General features: G+C 46.8%; 1 protein-coding gene across 2 annotated transcripts; it reads right to left on the bottom strand.

The window, feature by feature from the left end:
- Positions 1-1,841: 1,841 nt before the first annotated feature.
- Wdr4 (WD repeat domain 4) lies at positions 1,842-26,824 on the bottom strand. Of its 2 annotated transcripts, none has more exons than XM_057751898.1 (11): positions 26,691-26,824; positions 25,426-25,491; positions 24,373-24,516; positions 9,299-9,455; positions 8,573-8,685; positions 6,909-6,969; positions 6,322-6,420; positions 5,561-5,625; positions 4,472-4,655; positions 3,996-4,065; positions 1,842-2,654 (listed from the first exon to the last, which is right to left on the bottom strand). In XM_057751898.1, the coding sequence occupies exons 1-11, from the start codon at positions 26,777-26,779 to the stop codon at positions 2,467-2,469; spliced, it is 1,236 nt and encodes a 411-aa protein (XP_057607881.1). In that variant the 5' UTR covers positions 26,780-26,824; the 3' UTR covers positions 1,842-2,466. The 2 variants fall into 2 exon arrangements, with proteins under 2 accessions (XP_057607881.1, XP_057607880.1); XM_057751897.1 differs by lacking the exon at positions 26,691-26,824 and adding an exon at positions 26,292-26,405 and having other exon boundaries at positions 24,425-24,516.

The raw sequence follows: 26,824 nt of genomic DNA, 5'->3' as shown, positions 1-26,824 counted from the left end.
GGACCCTAACCCTCTCGAACTGCAAGCCCCATTAATCTCTCCCTTTCCCTGAGAAATTTTTAGTCGAGGTGTCTTAGCAAAATAAAACGGAGACTCCTGGAGAGCCTCATAGGTAGGACATGGCATCTCAGAGAAGCAGGGTGCTGCTGCCAGAGGGGAAGACGTCCTGGCTGACATTAACTATCAACTCAACACTACCTGGAATAACATGAACTGCCTAGACCAGACTGGCCTGAAACAGAGGAGTTAAGACACAAACCCTCTTAAATATAATATGGGACTCGACTATGGAAGAAACTTCTGGAACAACTAGAAGTACAGACATGTGGACTAGCTAGCAGGGGCCTATAAGAATGAAGCTACATACCCAGCCTAGAGGCATTAAGGACCCTACAAGTGGGACCAATTACAGGCTCAGAAGTAACACTCAACAGGAACCAGCGCTGGCCCAGGGCTAGGAAAGCCAGAGCCAAAGGGTAGACAGGAGACTTGCCAGTCAGCCACATCCTGGTTAGGACATGGAGCGCACCCTCCTCCAACTCATACCACTATGCTGCTTCCACTGGCCACATTCACCCAGACCCAGGTCAGTGGACCAGCACAAACTGAGAATGGATCCACAAGAGATGTAATGCCACTGTGGGGGCATGGAACAGCCATGAACCCATGACCTGAGGGAGAAAAGGAGAGACAGGGACTGGGGTTGTTAGAATGGGACATGTGTGACACTCACTGCTGTTTGACTCTGTGACACATCTGAGCCTCAGGAATAAACCCATCATGAAGGCACCACTGTGAACAGTCACCAGGTTCCCCACAAGGACTCCCCATCACTGTGTGGCTCTTTCAGAGCTTACAAGGCACACCAGGGATTCAAGATGCCTCTTAGCAATGTACATGCTGGGTCTAGGGACACATGGCCCTCTGAACGTCCCTGCTATCAAGCCACAGGCCTTGATGGCCCCCAGAGAACTGCTGTGCAAGCACAGGCTCTATCTGGCCCACAGGCAGTAAACGACAAAAGCACTGAGTGAACACAGCTGTCTCAGCAAAGCTGTATTCCTTGACCTCAGACTTAAATAGCCATGTAACGTTTTTCCTTTGATTTCTTTCCAACTATTTAAAACCTAGGAATCTTTAGGTCACAGCCCACAGACCAGGTTGCAGATCCATTTCTTTTTCAAGACAGGGTGTCTCTGTGTAGCTTTGACTGTCCTGGAACTCACTCTGTATACCAGGTTGGCCTCGAACCTACAGAGATCCACCTGTCTCTGCCTCCTGATTCACTCTGGGACCAAGCACCTCAGTGCTCATGAGGCTAGCTAGCTCCTATACAGGAGGGCATGCTCTGATCCATGTGCACCTGCCCAGTCTCACCTTGAGGGAAATAAAGCACCTGCACACAAGCAAGGCAGCAGAGCTGCTGGCGGCTACAAGACTTTACTGCATGCCATGAATGCACTGGTGTGTGCCCACATGGTGGCCAGAGAATGACACTGGGTGTCATCCTCTTCTGCTGTCCATCTTGAACATTTGAAAGCTCACCATTTAGGCTAGGCTGAGCAGCAAACTCTGTGATCTGCCCTGGCCTGCAGCTCCAGTGTTAGGGTCTGTATGGGTGGGTAACTGAACTCAGGTCTTCTGTTCTCACAGCTGCTTACTCACCAAGCATCTCCCCAGGCTGGGATTGTTTCTACTGGGGCTGGTCTGGGACATTACATGCTAAGTAGGCAGAGCTGGGCCATCCCTCTCTCTAACCACTATAAGCTAATTCACCTCATCATATACATGTTAAATGTCTTAAGACCAGTTTTGGAGGCCGCTGCTGAACATTCAGAAAGCTATGCAAAGTTTGTCTTTATTGATGCTGTGTTCAGTTGATCCCCTGTGCTCTGCAGTGTGTACAGAGTTCAAATCAAAGCAATAGAGCATGACATCACTGGTCATTCCTGTAAAATAAGGCCTGGCCCAGATCGCATCCTCATCTGCCCTGAAGGTAGGTCTGCTCCAGCACCAATGCCATGCCTGCTTCCCTAGCTGCTCTATTTGGCCCAGACTGAGCCCCTCACCACATGTGGATATGAGTACAGAGCAATTTGCCCCACAATAGCAGCAGCTATGTGTGAGTCATGCCGTACTCCACCTGGAGAGCCCACAGCAATGGCGTGGAGGCAGGTCCTGCCCATAGGCCTCCCTAGAGAAAATCTGCAGAGACGGCACCATGGGCACTGACTGACGGACGTGGTGCTGCAGGTCAGTGTATCCTTCAATGTGAAGGCGCTTGTTAGCTAGGCTAACACCATGTGTGCCCCTGCAGCCAGGAGGCTGTGCTCAGTGACAAAGACGGCTGTGGAGTCAGGTGGGGACTGAGCTGTCATGATCTCCCTCCTTATGGATGAACCAGGCAGGAGGGAGAAGAGAGCGACCCATGAGACCTCAGGGCTGAGAGCTCTGCCAAGTCCAAGGTCAGCAAGTAAGGGCCGACTGCCCTGGGCACGCCTTTTTGGTCCGTTCTGGGGACCCCGGGAGGGGGCTTCTTTGTCGTTTCTTCAACTGCTGCTGCAGTCTCTCTTCCTTCTTCTTCAGGTAAGAGGTCATGTTGTCAAAGGTGGCCTTGTAGAGGCTGCGGAAACCCTCATCTGCACCAACAGCGCCTATGACAAGGACAGAACAGACGCCAGGTGAAGTGACTTGGAACACGGCCCAGCACCATTTCCTCACAGGATCGCCTCCCGGATGCCTCACAGACCTCGAGGAGGCCCACGCCCCTACCACCTGGGATCCGTAGTCAGGTTGGACCACAGAATGTGGTGAAGGGAAGGGTGGAAGTGGAAGGAGAGAATAGGTCTTGGCTGACATCTTGTCTGCACCTTCCTGTTCATTCACTGACAAAGTCTTGAACAGGGGGTAGCACAGAAGTGAGGCCTGAATCCTCCAACCAGCTACTGAGTGGGGACAGACACTGCCCAAGGGGAACCTGAGACCAGCCAGGCAGTCAACACCAGTGGACGGTAGGCAGTCAATACAGCGCTCACTGGAATGACAGCAGGGTGTGTGGCTCTGGGTGGTGTCGGCAGTAGCACACCCAGAGGACAGTTAGCATTGCATGCCAGGGAGTGCCCCTGTCACCCTACCTTGCGGTGGATGTGGTTCCCTGACCTCTAGCAGGCAAGGCCACTGCTCAGGATACTCAGACTAGCATGGTTCTCCACCTCTCCATCCATCCATGCCCCCATCTATGTGTGGAATATCTTGGAAGTAAAGCCAGGCCCAGGTAACCCTCAACAAAGCCCAGAACAGGTAGAGAATAAGGAACTGCAGTGCGAGGCCAGCAAGATGGCTCAGAACCAGCAGCCATCCCTGACAACCTGAGTTTCACCTCACATGAAGATTCTGAAGAGGTTGTCTCTGAGACACAACAGTTTTATACTTAAAAGGCTAGTCAGGAATTCTCAGGGTGACCAGTCCGAGTCCACCCTCAAGGTCTAATGCAGACTCAGACTGGGTCAGAGGACACTAACCCTTTCCCACTTTGTCCTGGCAACTCGTATGTCAATTCAATACAAGTTAGAGTCATTCTGAAAGAAGGGAATCTTAATTGAGAAAGTACCCACTAGATTGCCCTGTGGCGAGTGAGCCTGCAGGCAGACTTCAGAGGGCATTTAGCTCACAGCTGGTACAAACACCCCTGAAATCAAGTTTCAGATCAACTTCTAATACTTGCAAGATCTTTTCTAGGTAATTGTTTCATAAAAGGCTGAGTCTGGGTGGTCCTGTCTGAATGACCATTCTCTGTCCAGTAAATACAACAGTGGACACCTGGAAGCTCCACCCCAACCAGGACACACGGCCCCCACAGCCTCAATTGCTTCTCATTGAACCTGCAGCAGCGCATCTTCCTGTTAGCACGTTAACCAGCCTGCACCTGCTCCGGCTGTGAAGCCCCTTCACTTCCTGCTGTCTTATCAGCATTACAGACCTAACAGTTCTCTCACCTTCCAGCATGGTCCAGTTTTCACGGAGATGGCTGCCGAGTCTCTGGGACACAGCATCTTCAGGAACAGCCTGCAGGTGACAAGTAAGTTGGGTCAGAACCAAAACCAGAGCCAAGAGATGGCAGGCAACCAGCATAGCAGGGCCCATCCTCAGGCACAGGCTCCCTATCTCTAAGGCTAGTCACATAAAGCCTTCAGCCCCAGGAGCTGAGCACAGGAAGCTACAAAGAGCTCCCGGTACTGGCCGGCCTCATGGGATTGTAGTAAAAGGCTCCTACACCATGGGATTGGCGGGGATGTCCCCACACTGCTCCCTCAACCCCATCAGTACTTAGCAAAGCTCCACCCCCACCTCCTGAACACAGGAAGGGCACACCCACATCAGGCCTAGTGCTGGCTTCACCAGTACAGGTTGGGGTGTCAGCCTGCCCCACCCCACCCCACCTTCAGTACATGGAGACGTTGCATACTCTCACCTGCCACTGGTCACCCACGGGCCTCCAGAGCACGAGGGCAGCATCCCGACAGTCCTGCAGAACCCACAGCCCCCGAGTCTCCTCAAAGACGACATCCCACACTCGATGAGGGAAAGTCAGCTGCTGTCTGAACACCAACTGCTGTCTGCTGGCATCAAGCTGGAAGATGAAGACCACAGGAACGCTTTCCAGGAGAGAGAGACTGGTCACCACTGCAACCCCAGGCCCTTGGTAGCATTCCTAGCACCTAGCCTGCCTCTACTCTACCACCCTGCAGACCCTGAGTCACCCAAACTCTGTAAGATGATATGTGTTTACTGTCTTGAGTTCTGGAGCAACTTGGGTTTTTTTTTTTCCCAAGACAGAATTTCTCTGGCTATCCTGAAACTCTCTTCGTAGACCAGGCTGGCCTCAAACTCATGCTGAGATTTGCCTGCCTTCTGAGAGCTGGGATTAAAAGCCACTACCAAGAACTAACCAATACAGGACAAAAAGTGAAACGGCTGCCCTACCCTAAGTGTACAGACCCATGGTTCCCAACCTGCGTGGGTAGCAACCCCTTTGGTGGTCAAACCACCCTTCTACAGGGGTAGCCTATGACCAGGAGAAACATAGATGTTTGTTTACATTACAATTCATAATAGTAGCAAAATTATAGTTCAGAAGTAGCATTAAGATTGAGAATCACTGACTGATAGAGAGGCCAGCCTCTAAGGAGCTTCTCTCTCTTCTCCAACCTATGTTCGCATTTCTAAGGAGCGCTAAGAGCTCTCATAGGAGAAAATGCAGAACACCAGAGGTCTACCCTGGCATTGAGAAAGGGCAGAAGTCCCCCCTCAATTACACCTTGCCGCGCCAACTCTCGGGCAGATTCCAGCAGGATATGAGAGGAACTGGCTTGTGGAATCCCCTGCAACTGTTCCGTCATGGATACAAGCTCCCAGCTAACCCTTTAGACAAGTAGGAAGGGCAGTTTAGAGGACCCCAGCCCACCTCCCTAAAGAGTACTCAGCAGAGTTAACGGCCACCCACATTTTCATCACTTGAAGACACAGCCACAGGCCATGACAATAAAACTTCTCATCTTACCACTCACACAGAAGCACCACATAGCTCTCTTGTCCCCAGAATGCAATCCTAGATGCAGCCAATCCCTACAAGAAAAAGAAGCCATTTAACCAGGCTCTGCCGACAGGTCACCTATGCCCTTCTCATGTCACCAGAGGGTAAGGCCACCGGCATCATAGTTCTCTTATAATGTCAAAGCATGTGTGACCCTGGCCCTCCCTGCAGGACAGGTGGGAAAGCAGGAACGTAAGGGAAGAGGGACTGTAATCAGACAACTGTCCTATGGGGCTCCCATGCTTCCCAGACAGAAGGTGATACAATACACCCAGAAGAAGTTTCTGTAAGTCCCAAGTTTCACACTGTGTGGAAAAAAGCACGTGCTGGTCAATGTCTGGCCTGGCAGACACCATGTCACCCAATTTTAAGACAGATAGCTAAGAAATCCAGGAATCTCCCTGATGCCAGAGGAAGCATGGGTACAACTGGTGCCAAGAGGCACTCGTGAGCTGGGTACCCCCCCCACACTGTCAAAACATAGGTAAGGCTCTAAGCCAACACTGTTTCATGTCCATGTATGCCTGGAGGCCTCCCTGTGAGGTGAGATGTGAATTACTTTCCCTCAGGTGATCACACACCTTCAAAATGAAGTCCTGTGAGCGTTTCTCCCAAGTGGGAAGAAGTCAGACACTGACAGCAAGGCAGTGTTTCTCACAGATGACTTTCCCACAATCAGAGCAATAGGAGGTGCTTGGCTCCAGTACCAGAGTTGAGCATGAAGTTACCTTGTGTCCTTGATGCTCTGCAGGCTCCTGTAGGCTGGCCAGGTCACAGCACTGCAGCTGGCAGCCACTCCTATACTCCCAGAGTCTCAAGGTGCCATCCTGTGCACAGACAAAAGGGCTCGTGTGGGCTCAAGTGGCCTGTCCCAGAAGCAAGAAAGGCAGGGGGAAGAGAGTGGAAACACAGAAACCCAAGCATGGCTGTGTGTGGCCAGCATCCCCACTGACATCTGGGGCTCCCTCCCTATGTCTCAGCAAAGTACCAACAGCTAACCAATTAGGCCATGGAGCACCTAGGAAAGCCTCTGTGAAGGCAGGCCAATCAAGACACACAACCCATGGCACAAGGGACAAAGGAACTAATATGGCCAGACTCTCCTGCTAATCCACTTACAATGTCCTCTGTGCTGGGACCAGGCAGGTGAACACACATGTGCACACAAACCATATGTACAGCTGTGAAGGAAGGGACCACTCAAAGCCAGGAAGAAGCTCCCTCTAGTGGCCACCACTGACATACTACACTTGGCACCCTAGCTAGGAGCTATTTTCTTCTGAACAGCACTGACCGCCCCACACACAGCACTTACCCCAGACGAGGAAAGCAGCAGCTCAGGGTGATTGGGCACAACAAAGATGCGGCTCACAAACCTGTGGGAAGCAGAGATAAGTCACCAAGAATGTCTCAGAAAAGAAAAACACTGCAGGTCTGAGAACATGGCTGGGCACTTTTGATCCCCAACATTCTATCTGGACCAAGGGTGGCAGGGCCCAGTTCTGCTGGAGCACTGTAGGACATGGAGCTCTTCATGGGGACATTACCTCACGCTGCCCCACACACCTGCCTCCATTCAAGGTCAGCACAGAAAGGAGAAAAACCACACTACTTTGCAGTTGAAGCAGACCCCAAGGGAGCTCTATGTGGCCAGTCCAGTACTGGTGCCTCAAGGAACCCAACCGAAGACTTCTATCCACCAATCTCAGCCTAGCTCCACAGCCTCTAAATGCACAGGACATCGAAACCACTCTGCTACTGGCCCTCCGGGATTCCCACATCTACTCTGCAGTCCTTCTGGCCATGAACATGTATGTCTCTAGCACCTGCCATGCAGCAAGGTTGCTCTTCTACCAGCTCTTAACGGAAACCTCAAGATATCACTCATAAGACCCAGGACTCCTATGACATGCTGGTCCGGAAGGCTCCCTCCATCCCCATCACCCACCACACCAATAGCAAGCCACCACCCTGACTGGTCTCTGACTAACAGCTGCCATCTCTTAGGAAGCCTAGTTCTAGTCTTAGGTCATCCAAGAGGAATAACCCCAAGTCCTTAGCAGGTAAGTGGGAACTAGTCTCCACAAGCTGAACTAAACAGTTATCATAGAAGGTCACAGAGGGGTCCATTCTTTGGCAATGCAGAAATCTAAAGGCTAACAGGAATTGCCCATACTGAAGTCATGGTATTCAAGTGACAGAGTGTGGAGGGGAACCCCCTCAGGAAGCAGGCAGCATCAAGCAAAAAGCAAGGAAGAGGAGCAGAGGGCAACCTCCCAAGCACCATTCCTGTCCCAAAAATCACGTGACAAGATCCTGATGCAGGAGTGCATTCCAGCTGGGCTGAGGGTCAGAATTCACCAAGTCCACTGAGATGACAAGGACATGACTGAAGGTAACAAAAACTCAAGACCTGGAGTATGGGACAAGTAGAAGTCCAAGGCGAACTTCTGCACCCCACTCAGGAAGCCAAAAGCCAGCTCAGAACTGAATTTCAGTCCTTCAGGTTTTCTACTGTCTATAATAATGCCCTTTCCGTTCTCAACAACACACTACTCAAGGCCTCCCAGCTAGGATCCTGCCAGGAGAGCACAGATGGAGACAGACCTAGGGACCCTGTCATTTAGCTCCCAACAGCCCAAGTGCCTAAAGGATGCTCCTCAGGCTCCTCCCGACTACCTGCAGCCACCAGGCACTGGCCACTAGGCCCAGAAAGAGTTTTCAATGTGAGACTAGGAAAGGGCTGAGGAGCAATAGCCCCGGAGGTAAGCTCGGAGCAACTGCTTCACATAGCCTACAGCCCTAGATGGCCACAGCTGTCACACTGAGGGAGCCACGGGCCCAGAAGGGTCTTCTGAGTCTCAGGTAGCTCTTAGCATGGAGCCCCTACCAGTCTACCAACAGATACCAGAGTCCTGGCCCACCCTCATCGTTAGACTCGGACTTCTCTGACTGAGGAGGGGACAGGATCACACTTACTCTGTGTGTCCCAGGCAGAAAGCCTCGATACTGTGCGGAGCAGCAGCCCAGCTGACCCGGATCTTCTCGTCCCGGTCCGCAGTGAGCACAAACTGGTCATCAGGACTCACGGCCTACATCACCAGGGGTCAGTAGAAGAAGAGCCGCTCACTGGGTGGCCTTGCAAAGCACCATGAGAATGCTTGGATTCTGAGGCCTCTTTTGGGGAGCTGCAGTGCAGCTTGGAAGAGCAAAGGAACTGCCAGCCCAGTTCACATTAGTCAGCTTAAATGAGAGCCAGAGCCACACTTCTATACACCAAGACCAACTCCAATGCCACTCACCAATACCCACTGCACCCCTCCCTCTCCACACTACAGCAGCAGCCAGAGTCATGCCAGGCACTGCACACAGCCCTTGATTCTACCCCACCTCAATCTGTCCCAGTTCTACAGGCTGGAGGCCAGGGCCCTGGCTACACGCTAGGAGAGGACAGAGGGGAGACTATAGGCCGAGCTATGGCAAGATACAAGGAGGTCTCGCCACCTCCCTATATTTCCTGGAATGTGGTCCTGAAGTGTGCTCCACTTCACCTGTCAATGCCATTCTTAAGTCTCCTGCTCTGGAAGAGTCCCATGTTTCTTCCCTCTCTGTCCCTGACCCCACGCCACCCCCTCTCAAGCCCTGGCAGCAGATGACAGTGTTGTGTGCCCCCCACCCCTCCAACCCCCCACCGCCACCACATACCACATCTAGCAGCATGGAGAGGTGTCCAAGCTCCAGCCTGCTACGTCCATCAGGCTCTAACACCGAGAAGGAGTAGACATCTCCAGACTTGTCAGCCACCAAGACTCGATCCTCCGAGGTTGTGAAAGTCAGGGCAGTGCACCTCCGTACCACAGTCCTGCAGAACCAGAGAGGTGAGCTGGTTAGTGTCCAAAGTCGGCAAAGACCTCCACATACCCTCGAGCCAGAGAGAAGGCCCCCAATTTAAAACGGCTAGACTTAACACTGACTTTACCACAGTGCAAAGATGTACCCACACACCCAGCTCACTTTTAGTGATCACTCGACCAAGTAATCAATGGGACTGTAAAGCAGGCCTTCCCTTACACGGCTTTGTTCAGCTCTGGTTCTCAACAAATTTGAAAGATGGGGTTAGTCTCAGATGCTCCACTCGGGTAGTTGATGCATGGTTTTATTAAAGATTTCATTTCATTATGTGTATGAATGTCTTATTTGTCTGTGCACATGCATTCATGGTACCTTCAGAGGTCAGAAGAGGGTGTCAGATCTCCTGTTACTAGAGTAACAGACTGCTGTGAGTCACCATGGGTGCTGGGAATCAAACCTGGGTCCTCTGGAAGAGCAGCCAGTGTCTTAACCACTGAGCCATCACTCAGTGCACTTTAAACCCAACAGTAGCTCTGATTTAGGAAGAGCTACCAGGGCACGACCCTGCAGCAGGTCAGAAGCACCTCTCTACATGCGGAATCAGTGTCTTGCACTGCATAAGGTAGTGCTCCAAACATAAAGCACATATCAAACTTTTATAATTCCCTCTCCCAAAAAAAAAAAAAAAAAAAAAAAAAAAGGACATAGCTGGTCATGGTGGCACACACCTTTAACCTTTAATCCTAGCACTCTGGAGGCAGAAGCAGGCAGAACTCTGAGTTTGAGGCCAGTGAGTTTCGGGACAGTCAGGGCTACACACAGAGAAACCCCGTCTCAAAATAAAACTAAAAGGCATGCTGGCAAACACCCGAAACCCCAGCTCCTGGAGGCTAAGGAAGAGCACCTAAGGAAGGAGGACCGAAGTCCCAGGCATGTCTCATGAGTACTTGCTATAAAACACCCCGGGCTTTGCTGTGCATTTGAAAAGCTCTTAATAAAATGCTGGCTGGGCAGTGGTGGCGCACGCCTTTAATCCCAGCACTTGGGAGGCAGAGGCAGGTGAATCTCTGTGAGTTCGAGACCAGCCTGGTCTACAAAAGCTAGTTCCAGGACAGGCTCCAAAGCCACAGAGAAACCCTGTCTCGAAAAACCAATAAATAAATAAATAAATGAAAAATGCTAAGGAAACTGTTCCCTACCCCTCTGCTGCTCAGGTGAAGGAGACAGGGTCAGCTATGCTACAAAGCATAAGCTCTCTCGAGTCCAAGCCTTGAGTCCCCCCAACCAGTAGGCCACCAGGCTCTACCCATCCCACCACCTGTTACCCTGCTGCTAGGCCTGTGCCTAGAGTCAGGAAGCTCACAGGTACTATCAGGATGCTGTGCCCCTCATACCCAGAGCAGTGTGGGCCAGGGGCAATACAGGACAACTATGGGACAACCTCAATCCCCAGTAGAAGTACAGGGACAGCGTGGTGCACCACCTAAGTGTCAAATTCAACTCATTCACAGCAATCCTTGATCCAGGTCCAATGAATGCCAGCTGCAAACTGGATTCAGTTAAGAGGTAGTGCCGTGGGAGCTCCTTTGGCTATAGCTTTAAGATACCAGCCCATGTGGTTTCTTATGCTATAAATGCAGCTGTAAAGCACGTGTTTCTGGCTCTCATTTCCGGCTGCTAGACTCTGTTCCTGTTCCCCATTCATGCAGAGGACTGTGATCTAGGACAGTGATCTGTGACTTTCCCCTAAATAAATAACCCTTTATTATACGTAATTCTGAACTAGTGTGGAATTGTTTTGTAAATTCCGCCATCATTTGGCGCCCTAAGATGAGGACCAGTCCACACTTTTTGGGATGGGCATTGACCTGCGGCTCTAGCCAGCCCTCAGATGAAGCAATGGAATACCCAGGTTAACATTCCTGCAGTCCCAAAAACTCATGTTTCAGAGAAGGATATTATACGATATTTAAAAAAAAAAGTCACCAGCCATTCAGGCTGTACAAGAACACAAAGCAACTAGCAAGCCTTCAGGCCTTCAGAGGTAATAACAGCCTTGCCTTTAAAATGGTTAACTGAGAAACCCATATGGGTTAAACAATGGCCTTTAAAGGAAGACAAACTGTAGGCTTTAGAAAGGCTGGTCCAGAAGCAACTAGATGCTCACCATACTGAAGAATTAACCAGCCCTTGGACTTCCCCTGTGTTTGTTGTTAAAAAGAAATCTGGAAAATGGAGAATGATGACAGATCTAAGAGTTGTCAACGAGGTTATCTAACCTATGGGTCCTCTACAGTCTGGAATTACTCTGTCTTCTCTATTATCAAAAGGATAGCCTCCTACAGTTGATTTAAAGGATTGTTTCTTCACTATACCTTTACAAGAAAAGGATAAAGGCTTTCACAGTGCCTACTTATAATAATTCTCAATCTACTAGAAGATACCAGTAGACCATCCTCCCATAGGGAATGCTCAACAGTCCCACCTGTGCCAATACTTGGTAAGCCAACCACTGAAAATAATACACAAGCAATTTCCTAAGTCTATAAGTTACCATTACATGGACGACATTTTGTTATCTGACTCAAATGCAGATACTTTAGAAAGAATGTTTGAAGAAGAAAGTTTTGCCTAAATGGGGATTACAAATTACTTCTGAAAAATACAAAGAGGAGATTCTGTTAATTATACCTAAGTGATAAAATAGGTTTACAGAAAATTAAAACACAAAAGGCAAAAATTAAGAGAGACCAATTGCGAACTCTTAATGACTTTCAAAGATTGTTAGGAGAAATTTCCAGTCTATGACCAGCTATTGGGATAACACCTGACCTAATAGTTCATTTAAACAAAACCTTAAATGGTGACAAATAGTTCCAGGAAATTAACAGCTGAAGCATAAAAGGAATTGACAATTGTTGAGGAGAAATTACAGGAGGCACATGTGGATAGGGTGAATCCAAATCTTAGTTGTATTCTAGTCATATTGCCTCCTAGACTTTCTCCAACAGGAATTTTAATGCAGAGGGATGATATTATCCTAAAATGGATCTTTTTATCACATAAACTGAGTTAAAAAATTAAAAACTTATGTGGAAAAAGTCTCTGAAGTAATTATAAAAGGTAAATTGAGACTTCGTCAATTAGCAGGTATAGACCCAGCAAGGATTACAGTGCCTTTCACTACTCATGAAATAAAAAAGTTATGGGAAGACAATGAACCATGGCAAAGAGCTTGTGCTAATTTTGGGAGAGAAATTAACAGTAATTATCCCAAAAGTGATAGACTTAACCTTATGAAGAGAACTTCTTGGACTCTTCCCTGAATTGTACGGAATACACCAATAACTGGAGCCCGTACTTTTTATACTAATGCAAATAAAGCAGGAAAGACAGGTTGCAAATCAGAAGAATTAAGTTAGGTGGAACAAAGCCCTTATAATTCTCTCCAGAAAGCAGAATTATATGCTATTCTCATAGTACTAAGGGATTTTAAAGAACCTCTCAATATAGTTACTGATTTGCAATATGCAGAAAGAGTTCTCTTGCATATTGAAACTGCTGAATTTATACCAGATGATACAGAATTAACTTCATTATTAATACAGGTTCAAGATATAATCAGGAATAGGCTTTGTCCCAAATACATAACACACGTCAAGAAAATGGAAATTTTCTGGATAAATATCACTTACTAAAATTAAATAGGAAACATATTTTGGCAGACTTCTGCAAATGATCAAAGAGCAAAGCTAAGAGTATGTATAAACAACACTGTAATTAAGGGATTACTGGACATAAGTGTGGATGTGAGAGAATCTTGGCATTCGAATTGGCCTCTTAGAGTCAGGTAGATGTTCAGTTCTTAGGAACTGAAACCCTATCTCAAATAAGACAAAACATGAAATGGGTTAAATGCATAGGGCCAGAAGAACAGAGAGGAAGACTGAAGCCATATGTGGCTGATATCGCAGTGAATTTATGGAGTTGTGACCTCCTGTGGCAATGGAATCCCCAGATTAACACTCCTGCAGTCCCAGAATCTCATGTTTCTGGGAAGGATATTATAAGTTACTATAAAAAATGATCACCAGCCATTCAGGCTGTACAGGAACACAAAACAACTAGCAACCCTTCAGAGGTACCAATGGCCCTACCTTTGAAATGGTTAACTGAGGAACCAATATGAGTTAACCAATGGTCTTTAACAGAAGAGAAACTGCAGGCTTTAGAATAGCTGGTACAGGAGCAACTAGATGCTCACCATATTGAAGAATCAACCAGTCCTTGATATTCTCCTGTATTTGTTGATAAAAAGAAATCTGGAAAATGGAGAATGGTGGCAGACCGAAGAGCTGTCAACAAGGTAATTCAACCTATGGGCCCTCTACAATCTGGAATTACTTTGCCTTCCCTGTTACCTAAATGATGGCCTCTTATAGTTATTGATTTAAAAGACTGCTTTTCACTATACCTTTACAAGAAAAGGACAGAAAAATTTGCCTTCACAGTGCCTACTTGTAATAATTCTCAGCCTATTAGTAGATATCAATGGACCATCCTTCCACAGGGAATGTGCTCAACAGCCCCACCTTGTGACAATCTTTTGTGAATCACTCACTGGAAATAATATGTAAACAATTTCATAAATCTACAATTTACTATTACTATTACATGGATTATATTTTGCTATCTGATTCAAATGTGGATACTTTAGAAAGAACGTTAGAAGAAGTAAAGAAAAATTTTTGCCTAAATGGAGATTAGAAATTTCTTCTGAAAAAATACAAAGAGGAAATGCTGTCAATTCTCTAGGTTATCAAATAGGTTTACAGAAAATTAGAACACATATGGGTCTGCCAGGTCCTCTAGCACAAGGTAATGCAAAAATTGATCCATTACTGATTGGAAATGTGCTGAAGGCCTCAGAATGTCATAAAAATCATTATGTCAATAGCAAAGTTCTAAAGAAAGAGTTTTCTATTATATGGCAACAAGCTAAGGAGATTATAAAGAGACATCCTACTTGCTCTTTCTATAACCAAACACCGTTACCTGCAGGGAGTAACCCAAAGGGTACTCAAAGGAATGAAATATGGCAATGGATATGTTCCACTTTGCAGATTTTGGAAAATTAAAACATGTACACCACACTATTGAGGTTTTCAATGGGCAACTGCCTTGAGCTCAGAAAATTAGAAGTTATGGCCATCACAGGTATACCTGCACAAATAAAGACAGATAATGGTCCAGCATATGTCTCAAAGAAAATGAAACAGGGGTTGGAGAGATGGCTCAGAGGTTAAGAGCATTGACTGTTCTTCCAAAAGGTCCTGAGTTCAATTCCCAGTACCCACATAATGGCTCACAACCATCTGTAATCTGGCGCCCTCTTCTGGCCTGCAGGCATACATGTAGGCAGAAAACTGTATATGTAATAAACAATTAAAAAAAAAAAGAAAATGAAACAGTTTTTGATGATAATATAAAGCATATTACAGGTATACCAAACAATCCTACAGGTCAGACAGTTATAGAAAGATCAAAATTGAACTATAACGGATATGTTACACAAACAGAAAGGGATGGAAAATACCTCCAGAAACAGATTACATAATGCTTTAATAACCTTGAGTTTTCTTAACACTAATGAGAAAGGAACAACAGCAGCAGAGAGACATTGGATAATAGAAAAGTCTTCTGAATTACGTCAGCCAGCGTATTTCAAGGATGTGTTGACCTCACAATGGAAACTAGGAGATGTGCTACATTGGGGAAGGGGTTTTGCTCTTGTTTCCACAGAAGAAAAGTTATGATACCATCAAAATTAATAGATTCGGTTTGAAAAAGAGAAATCTCTTGAGAAAGAGAAATGACAGCTCATCCACAGAGGTGATAACCATACAGGTGCTAAGGAAATCTCTTAAGGATTAGGGCAGGGTTTTGTTCTTGTCTTTGCAGGAAAATACTGATCTTCAAAAAAATTCAAGAGACCCTGGACATCTATATGCCTAAAGAAAAGATAATTATCCAGATAGGACACAAAGCAAAGAAAATTATGATTTTTGAGTACAGGTTATCTGAGGGTAAGAACCTCTGAACATAAACTAGAATAGTCATGATTCACTTAAAAATCAAAGCTGGCTTTGGAGTTGGACGACGGCTCTATCCTTCTGTAAATCCATGCATTTTTTGTTTGTTTGTTTTTTTGTTTTTCGAGACAGAGGGTTTCTCTGTGGCTTTGAAGCCTGTCCTGGAACTAGCTCTTGTAGACCAGGCTGGTCTCGAACTCACAGAGATTCACCTGCCTCTGCCTCCCAAGTGCTGGGATTAAAGGCGTGCGCCACCACCGCCCGGCTTTCCATGCATATTTTTAAAATAAAAGTTTAGAGTTTCTGTCTCATGTCAGGAGCCATGGTATCGGACAGAAAGAAAAAAGAATTTAGAAAGAAATTTTACTTTTTTTCATACCTATTTTTGTCTCTATCATACCTTTCATTGAATATACTTCTGTATAAGTAATGTTTAAGTTCTCCACAATGAACAAAGAATTTTCCTACAGTAATCTTTGAAGTTTCCAGGAAGATGGGGGTCCCACAACAACTCTACCTGGTTGGGATGACATCACGATACTGATAGCACTACTATAAGATCTGCTTTGGGTACCAGCTGCTCAAGATTGTCCAACTTGGTTAGCTGAAATGGTGCACCTTTTCACAACATTCTGGCCAGAACTCCAAATAGGAACCTCAGAAAAACCCAGAGACTATTTGTAATTATACCAGAACAGTAATCTTGGAACTTAATCATCATTTTACTTTTACAGGATCCCACAGAAAGAATATTGGCTCCATGACAGCTGGAAGCAATTCTAGAAGACAACATCCCCTCTCCCAACAAAGTTTGTCCTCACTGTTAGGGACACCATTTAGGGTATGATTATTACTTATATAGGGTTGGGGGTTGGGTGGAAATTATGTAGGCCAAGAGATCTCAAAAGGGGGGGGGAGAATTGAATGGGATAAAAGGTAGATTAGTGTGAACTGACACTAATAATAGTAAGAGTAAATACTTGTGAGCTATTATTTATGAACAATTTACATTGGTATAGTTTCTTGCATATTGATACAAGTTCAAATTATATTTGTTATTTCTGTTTACAATATTTGTACATCTATGCAGTTATTTTGTCATATTGTATACATGCATGTTTTTACCTCTGTTTAAGACATTTTGTATACTGATACAATTTTAGAATATATCATATTGCATTATATATTTCTACCTCTGATCAAGATATTTGCCGGGCGATGGTGGCACACGCCTTTAATCCCAGCACTCGGGAGGCAGAGGCAGGCGGATCTATGTGAGTTCGAGGCCAGCCTGGTCTACAGAGCTAGTTCCAGGACAGGCTCCAAAGCCACAGAGAAACCCTGTCTCGAAAAAACCAAAAAAAAAAAAAAAAGATATTCATACATTGTTTACATTTTGAGGTCATTTGTCCTCCTTTACTGCAGTTGTTTAAAGACTGTTTTACATTCTGATATGAAGTCTTAATCTTTAAGTTATCTAGGTATTTATTATAGGTCAATAGTTATTCATGTTTGTTACACTTTTAGTCAGACTAATTAGGTTCTTTAGGTACATAGAGATTGTATTCTGCATAAATAGGTAACCTTAAACCACCTCAAAGATCTGGAGAACATGGCATTTAAATAACTTAGGATTCTGTTGATGTGAGACACAATGCTCGTGGCAGCACCAATCTATTCCCAAGAGAATGTTGAGCACCAAAGACACTCCACTTGGAGTTTGTTTTCTTCTTGGCACAACTGGCCTTTGGGCAAGGAACTGCCCCAGCCTCAATCACTGACAAAGTGTACAATGTTCAGACTGGACAAGCAGAATACAAAAAAAAGCCTGTCAAATCTTGCCAAGACAGGGTAAGATGGTTTTGAAAAATTTACTCCCTCCGAAAATGGTCTGTCAGTTGCTCTAGGCCTTAGCCAAAGTTGGTCGCTTCAACATTGCAAATGAGACTGGGTGATTGTTCAGGCAGCCAGTTGTTTCTGTCATCTACTACACATTTTGGAAGCTGCTTGATTGTACTTACTGCCTACTCAAGTAATATTATCTCCCTTCTGAGGCCTTCAATGGAGCTGAAGATTAGATAGTCATAGTTACCGTCCTCTTAAGATTTAGTGAAGCCATTTCCAATACAAGACTTAGACTCAGTCGGGCGGTGGTGGCGCACGCCTTTAATCCCAGCACTCGGGAGGCAGAGGCAGGCGGATTTCTGTGAGTTCGAGACCAGTGTGGTCTACAAGAGCTAGTTCCAGGACAGGCTCCAAAACCACAGAGAAACCCTGTCTCAAAAAACCAGAAAAAAAAAAAAAAAAGACTTAGACTCCTTAGGATAGAATGTTTGTTAAAACATTAGGATATGTTCATTGCTTAATATTGTTTATGCTGGCTGTAATTCTAACTTTATACTTAATATCTGTTCCAAGTGTACATAGTTTTGTATTGGGTTTGGAACTCTCTTATTTAAACAAAAAGGGGAAGTGCTGTGGGAGCTCCTTTGGCCAAAAGCCTTTAAGATACCAGCTCACTTGGGCGTGGTCTCTTATACTATACATGCAGATGTAAGGCCTGTGCTTGCTCTCGTTTCTGGCTCTCACTTCCGGCTGCTAGACTCTGTTCCTGTTCCCCATTCGTACAGAGGACTGTGATCTAGGACAGTGATCTATGACTCTCCCCTAAAATTTATTTTTTATTATACGTAATTCTGAACTAGTGTGGGATTATTTTATAACTTCCACCATCAAGGCAGTGGTTACAGTTCACTCCTCTCCCACACTAGGGGATGGCACCCTGCCCCCATAACTACAGACCATATCCCCCTGCATCCGCCATTCTCTAGGGCATACTCTAACACTGCTTGCTGCAGTGCACAGACCCTCATCACAGAAGCCCTGCTCTCCTTTGTTGACTAAGCACAGGCAGTAACCACTGCAGAGGAGCTAATGCTGGGGCAGAACAGGCCCCACACCCTCACAGAAGGCTGACTGTATGTGGGCCTGAAACAGAACCTGAAGCATGAGGACAGTGTTCCACATAGACAAGAAAAGGGAAGGACTCAGCTGCCATGCTGCTCCTCCTCTCATCAGTGCACCTGCAAGGTGGGTGCTCCAGAGGGGTACAATGGAGAACAAGAAAAGACAATTAGGTGCTGGGGCCATTGTCTCAAAACAAATGCTCTGAGTAGACTGGCAACGGGGACTAAGCTAATGGGTTCAATGAGCAACTGTGCCAAGCACAAGCTTTGCACAGTGACAAGACAAACCACCAAGGGTAATACATGTGGGTCCCAGGATCCCATATGCCCCAGAACCAGATTCCTGTAGGAGTCTTCCCATGCCCACTGCTGCTACTCAGCTCCAGGCAGAAATGTCCATGCTGTAACACCAGCCCTGTCAGACTGTACCATAGAGGCAACTCTGGGAAGGTGTCTGCTGTAGGTAGCAAGCTTGGAATTTGGGTCCCAGTCAGGTCACCAGATAGGACAGCGCGCTGGGCAGGTCACTCCACGACTGCGGCAGTAATCCCATTGAACCCCAGTCTATGTCATGGCAAGTGTTGGGCTCTTCCCTAGTCTTCTGGTCTCAGGGTTTAAGGTCAAGAGCCCCACAGAACAGAGTGTACTCTCCTCTCTGGTGGGTTCCAGGGGAGGGGGAACAAGCTGGTCTCTGCCAAAGCATCCGCACTGATGAACCCAGAAGGCACCATTTACGTAAGGCATGGTCCCAAGCCAGCCTTTAGAGCCACAGTGCTCAGGTCCTGCCAGGCACCAAAGGTCCCAACTGTCATGGCTGTCTGGCTATAGCTCTGCCAAATTCACATCCCAACAGCCCAGGGCAGAGCAAACTCAGCCTCTTTGTGTGTGCTGTTATTGTTTTCTGAAGAACACTTTCTGGATTGATGCGACTTCACACGCAAGATTTCTCATTCATAAAATCACACATCAAACCTAAAGAAGGTTCTGCCTGTCCCTTCACCTTTAGCTGGCAGCCATGGCCATCGCCAAGTAGCCCTACTGTTGTACATTTCTGAACTACACATGAAAAAGAGTCAGTGTCACCCACAATTCTCCCACATTAAGACTGAAGAAGATGGGGTGCTGGTGCACACCTTTACCCCAGCACTCAGGAGGCAAAGGCAGAAGGATCTCTGAATTTGAAGTCAGCCTGGTCTACAGATTGAGTTCCAGGACAGCTAAGGGCTACACAGAGAAATCCTGTCTTGAGAAAAAAGAAAAAGAGAGAAAGGGAAGGAGAGAAAAGGAGAGGGGGGGGAGGGAGAGGGAGAGGGAGAGAGAGAGAGAGAGAGAGGGAGAGAGAGAGAGAGAGAGAGAGAGAGAGAGAGAGAGAGAGAGAGAGAGAGAGAGAGAATGAATATGAATGAATGCAACAGCTGGATAGTACCCAAGGTGGTTCCAGCCAGGGAGTCCCAAAGAAGCCTGGGGTCCCTAGACTCAAGTTCACGCAACTGCTGGAACCAGACTGCACGTCAGGGGTCTAAAGTGTGGTGCCCCTCAAGGGAGCAGATTTGTCAGATCCCATGGAGATCTGTGCCCACAAAGTGAAAAGGCACCAGACCGTGGAGTGTGGCAGCCTCCAACGTGATGATGGGAAGTGAGCAATTCCCACTCTCCTCCTGCACCTTGATCAAACCACCTCCCCTACACTTCCCTACCTCAGGCTCATCCGCCCCCCTCCCTCAATCCCTGCTGTCAGGCATCCGGCCAGACAGAAAAAGTAAGGACTTTACCTTACCCTACTCACTTCATGAACACAAATTCAAAAGGAGTTGTTTTCTCAATTTTTATCTTTCTAAAGAGCTCTTACAACTAAGGGAAAAAAATTGAAAAGTTCTCCCACTGAAAAAAAATGTGAGAGATTCAAAAGGAAGTTCACAGAACACAAATGACTGTCCAGTGTGCGGACAGCCGTATTGCACTGCCTTACAGGCAGTGAGATGAACAGACAGAAATCTGTCCATCAGAGTTAAAGATCTAAGAATACTGCATAATGAAAAACACACAGAAAAGAGCTCAGTTGTTAAAGAGAACTTGCTGCTCTTGCAGAGGAAGGACCTGGGCTCCTAGCACCCACAGCTCACCATCATTTCTAACTCCAGTTCCAAGGGCTCTAACATCCTCTTCTGGTTTCTTCAGGCACCATATACACACTCAATGTATGTACAGACATATACATGTGCGCGCATGCGCACACACACACAAACCAGTATTTTCAAAAAAGTTTTTACACAGGAACTGGAGATAAAATCCAACACTTTACACATGCTAGTGAAGCACACACCAGCCCTAAGGGACATTTTTAAGCAGGAAAACATAGAAACAGATACAGTGCCTTTAGAGACACTCTGGGACTGAAGGTCTAAACGACAAGTACAGCCCCTCTTACCTGCAACTTATATTGGTAACTTCTACAGATTTACTCACAGGTGCAAACACTATGTTTGTCACTGAGGTGCTTTCTGAAGTAGTGAAAGGAACATTACTATGGGACCACCCAGTAGAACTCTATACAGGCACAGCCACTCCCAGGATGCTACCTCCCCATGCCTGCAGCCTGCACTCCCAGATACCACCTTCTACATAGCAACCACATCTCATTCTCTCCTGAAGGCACCCAGGCCCCCTTGTCATATCCCCTAGCTGTGCTGTTGGCCTGCTGCAGGACCTAAAAGGGAGGGTCAGAGAGCTATCTGAGCCTACATCTCCTGCTGCCAAGTGCAGTTCACAGCCCACAAGCACAACCACGTAAGCTTATCTGAATCGTACTCTGGGGGCTAAGGGTACGGTCCAGCAGGGGAACGTGTTCTCAGCACAACGGGCTCTACCCACAGAACCTAACAGATCACAGATTATCCCACTCAAGGCTGGTACATTGGAGCTTGTGTTGCCATGGTGACCAGGTCATTCTTGCGCCTACATCTACACTGCCAGTCTTTACTCTACAGAAGGGTCATCATCACACTCTTTTAAAGATCTGTGCACATATCTGTGGGTTCCTGTATGTGAATATAAGTATGTGTGTACCACAGCACACACATGAAGGTCAGCCCTCCGTGCCTTCACTTTGAGGATTTCCTATTGTTTGTCCCTGTGTCTACCATGTTAGCTCGCCTGTACTTCCCATCTTGCTGGAGGAGTGCTGTGATTGCAGATGCATGCCCTATGTCCAGCGTTAAGTGCGTTTCAGGATAAAGACACTTGCTGCCAAGCTAGATGACCTGAATTCTATCCCAAGACCCCACGGCAGGAGAAATGACCCAAGTACATATATAGGTATACATATGTAAGTATACGCACTCACGTGCACACAAATAAATAAATTTAAAAAAGAAAGCCAATTTCCTGCTGGTGAATCATCTGTCTGTGGGAAGGCCTGAGGAAGCCTAGTACAGGAGTGTCCTTTCGTTTAATTTGTTCTGTTTCTAAACAGTGTACATCATTATCCATCTGAGAAACAAAAGCATACACACTGCTATCTAAAGACAGGCGGTGACAATAGCCTCTATTATTAAGCTAACGGGAAGAGGGTAGAATGGATGTTCTTCCTTCTCCCTGTTGTTTTCTGTTGGTTTTGGTTTTTTGAAATAGGGTTTCTCTATGTAGCCTCGACTATCCTGGAACTCACTTTGTAGAACAGGCTGGCCTTGAACCCACAGAGATCCACCTGCCTCTGACTCCTACAACCAGGATTAAAGGCATGGGCGACCACCTGGCATGTTCTTGCTTTTGATACCACCTAGTTTTTTTTCCTCATCTCTTAGAAAATAGAATGAACCAGAGAAATGCAAATCAAAACAACTCTGAGATTCCATCTTATACCTGTAAGAATGGCCAAGATCAAAAACACTGATGACAACTTATGCTGGAGAGGTTGTGGGGTAATGGGAACACTTCTGCGTTGCTGGTGGGAATGCAAGCTGGTATAACCCCTTTGGATGTCAGTGTGGTGATTTCTCAGAAAATTAGAAAACAACCTTCCTCAAGACCCAGTAATACCAAATTTGGGTATATATCCAAAGGATGCTCAATCATGCCACAAGGACATGTGCTCAACTATATGTTCATAGCAGCTTTGTTTGTCATAGCCAGAACCTGGAAACAACCTAAATGCCCCTCAACTGAAGAATGGATAAGGAAAATGTGTTACATTTACACAACGGAGTACTACACAGCAGAAAAAAATAACGACATCTTGAATTTTGCAGGAAAATGGATGGAACTAGAAAACATTATTTTGAGTGAGGTAACCCAAACACAGAAAGACAATTACCACATGTACTCACTCATAGGTGGTTTTTAAACATAAAGCAAAGAAAACCAGCCTACAAACCATAATCCCAGAGAATTTAGACAACAATGAGGACACTAAGAGAGACTTACATAGATCTAATCTACATGGGAAGTAGAAAGTAGAAAAAGACAAGATCTCCTGAGTAAATTGGGAGTATGGGGACCTTGGGGGAGGGTTGAAGGGGAGAGAAGAGAGGCAGGGAGGGGAGCAGAGAAAAATGTAGAGCTCAATAAATATCAATAAAAAAAAAAAAAGGATGACCTATAGCAGGGCAGTGGAGGCGCACACCTTTAATCCCAGCACTCGGGAGACAGAACTCTGTGAGTTTGAGGCCAGTCTGGTCTACAAAGTAAGTTCCAGGACAGGCTCTAAAGCTACAAAGATAAACCGTCTCAAAAAAAAAAAAAAAACAAAAACAAAAAACAAAAACAAAAACAAAAAAGAAACAAATAAAGAAAAAAAAAAAAGGATAACCTAAAATCTAAAAATGTCAACGCTCAGCTGAAGTCCCTAAACATCAGTTTGCTCCCCAGCCTACCTGACTGGGTGAATGCACTGGTTCCTCAGGCTCCTGTGCTTGAGCAGCCTGTCCACATCAATGGTGGCTCTAGAGGCTATGGAACCTTTAAGAGATAGGGCTTAGCTGACAGACCTGAGAGTCACTAGCCAGCCCTGCTTTCTGAATCCTAACATACCAGCAGATATAGGAACACTGTGAGCTCTGCCCACCAAGCCTTTCCCATCATCTGTATTAGAGGGCTGATGGAGTCAACAAAACGTAATCTGTCCAGCACTGTGTGCCATCCACCTCCACTCTCAGGGACAAGGTGGCACTGAGAAGAGCAGCATCTCGGGAAACACAGATTCATCATCTCCTCCTCCTCACCATCACCATACCTCCCCCATAACCACGGGCCCATCTCTCTCCCTGCACCTCGACTTCAGAAATGACAGTTACAGTTTGAGAGGAGTGAAGCAGGGTACTTATGGACCTGCGGGGGGAGAGGACCAGAACACCCACCTACACTTCTGCCCAGCTGCTGGCCTCACCCTACACCTAGCCTGTCCTTTATCTTCTCATCAGACACAAAAGGATGTACCCCACCACCTAGCTCACAAATGTGCAACGCCCACTTCCACCTACCCAAAGCCCCAGCGCTCTGGGAGTATGAGCTAACAGTCCCACTCCTGCCAGGCATGAGGCTACAGCAAGGTGGAAGAGACGATGGCAGAGTGGCACAGTGGCAGAGTACAGACACTGCAGCCAGAGGGGCATCTACACAGCCTGGCTCTGCCTTTCCAAGTCAATGGCCTGAAACTTGCTACTTTACTTTCCATTGTGGGGAATGGACCCACGCCACTCTCACATGCTGTTAGGATTCAGTTAATACATAAAGTTCTGAAATCAGGGTCTCACACACAGCTGGTACTTCATGTTAGCTGCTTATTACAACGGTTACTGTCACTATTGATCATGACATGCAAATACAAGAATTGCATAGAACATCTTAATGACTCAATGTTAACATTTCATACCTGACACTCAGACATTGCCATGGTTTTGTACGGAAAAGAATCAGACGCTTACTGTCATCAGTTAAAGCAAAATAGCTGCCAGACTTGGAGAAGGTGGACGCCAGAATCGTGTCGCTCCCCTTGTCTACGGGCTGTCCATTCTCCCTGAAGAAGGGCAGGGGAAGAAAGGAAAAGAGTTAGGCCTCTCCTGAGTTGCCAGGTTTGTCCAATCTAACAGACGTAGAAGATGCTTAGTCAAGCAGTTCATGTAGCCAGCGCATGATGACAGACTAAGGGAAAGTTTAGAGAACAGCTTAAATTTTACAAGCTGTGAAACCTAACTCAACAGAATCTCGGCACACATGCTAACATCCATTGCAGGCTGGAAGGACCCTCAGCGATCACACGGCCTCACCTTCAAGGCTAGAGGCGGGACCTGTGATATTAATAAACAGTCACAAGACCAAGCTACTGTTATTCTTTCTGCGGGATTGGAAAGGAAACACAAGACACAAGGGGTCCCACGTGGGTAAACTTTAACGGGGGGGGGGGGGACAACAGGTAAGGGACGGGGGTGAAGAGACAAAAGGAAAAACAGAGCGACTTATTGCGTCTCCCGTTTTTAAAGGGGAACCCAGGTGTGTCTGGGAGAATGTCCTGCGCATGCGTGGCTTCCCATTGGGCTGCTGGGACTTGTAGTCCAGAGGAATCCAGGTGTGTCTAGGAGAATGTCCTGCGCATGTGCGGCCTTGTCTCCAAAAGGAACAACAGCTACCACACAGAACAATCACATTGCTGCGAACCTTCCAATCAGTTAATTCCCCACGCCTGCCTGCAATGCCTTTGAAATGGTCACTATTACTTTAAGGGGCCAGTGACAAAAATGATTACTAAAGACACTAAGAGTATTTGGGAAGATCCTAAGTATTCTAAACTTAAAGTTATTTCCACGTTTCTAATGTTACCACAACTAGGTAACAGGAACTACAACTTGGGACAAGGCAGCAATTCCTGCCGTGGCTTACTGGTCTCAGCACTCAAACCACACACCAGCCGGCTTCCCCACCATCTCACCCTTTCTCTTCTGGGGTGGACTTCTCCGCAGCACTGCAGTCGTACGTGAAGACACAGTCATCGTCACTAGAGGGAATAAACAGTGAGAACTGATTAACACAAAGGACTGATTCTTCTTACTCTTGGACAAAAACACCTCATCGTCATCAAATTATGGACCTTCTCCACAACAAAGAGCCAAGAACTGTCTGGCATCTGCGTAACCTCCTAATGAGCTGCATCATGAACAGTCAGCATGGTTCTGTTCCCAATCAGTTCAGCCTGGCATGGAGGCCCACGCCTGGAAGCAATCTACCCTTCTTTCAGGCACCAAGATGCAGACTCTAAGAAATTATGTTCTAATATTGTTTCCAACTGGGCTCTGCTCCCAAATTTAAAACAGCTGAGGTTGTCCTTACACGAGCCAGAAACATGTCACACCTGCTGGCTTAAAAAAAAAAACCTCAGGCACCTACTCATATAGGAATCACCCACTTTCCCTATTGGAACCTAAGCTCCCTTCTGTTGCTGACCCGGTACCCTAGCACATTAAAGCACTTTGTACTATTGATGTAGCTGCACCAAAGACTTTTCCAATTAAACACTGAACTAAAAAAAGAAATATCATTTTCCAAGTCTGAAACCCTTGCTGGCTACTAGCATTGTCCCAAGATACAAACTGAGGAACACTCCTAATCTTCAAATGTCAAAGTACCAAAACTAAATGGGAAAAGAAAAAGAAGCCAAAACGGACTGCCACGGATTCCTTGGGCTCTTGGGCCATAACTACTTGCTCAACACGGACTGATTTATGAATCCTTTAACCGAAACTGCGGATACATACATAAAGACGGGAATAACAAAACAAAACCAGTAATGTGAAGGACCTCTAGGGAGATGTCCACTTCAGGCTATGCGTGCATCCTGGGTTTGGGAGGCGTCGGGAGAGGAAGCACGTTCTGCGCTCAATGAGAGCCCGCAGAGCTCGCCAATACACGCCTCTCAACAGGGAGTTTCCAAGCAGGTCAGCCTGGAACACTAGGACACGAAGTCTAGTCTACGCGACACCCACGTGACAGGCCCTCCCGATGACGCGTAGACGCCGCAGAGTCCGGAAGCGCTCCGACTCGGAACGGAGAAGAGCTCTCCCGGCCGCCGTGCAGGTCGTGGGGAGCTGGGTCGGTGTGAGGGGACTCCGAGGGCAAGGACTCCGGAGAAGGCCTCACAGGGGACAGCGGGGATACGGCTCCGCAGTGGGCCGGTCACCCTCGGCCCGGGCCTCTTACCTGCTCGCAGTGGAGATGGCCAGGAACCGGCTGCCGCCCCGCACCACCAGCGTTTGCCCGCACAGCGCCAGCCCCGCGGAGCTCGCCATGGGCCCGCCCGCGGCCTCCGCACACGTGCGACGCACAGCGCCCTT

This window comes from Chionomys nivalis, chromosome 19 (assembly GCF_950005125.1).
Source record: "Chionomys nivalis chromosome 19, mChiNiv1.1, whole genome shotgun sequence".
NCBI lineage: Eukaryota > Metazoa > Chordata > Mammalia > Rodentia > Cricetidae > Chionomys > Chionomys nivalis.
This window is presented reverse-complemented; position numbering and strand designations above follow the sequence as displayed.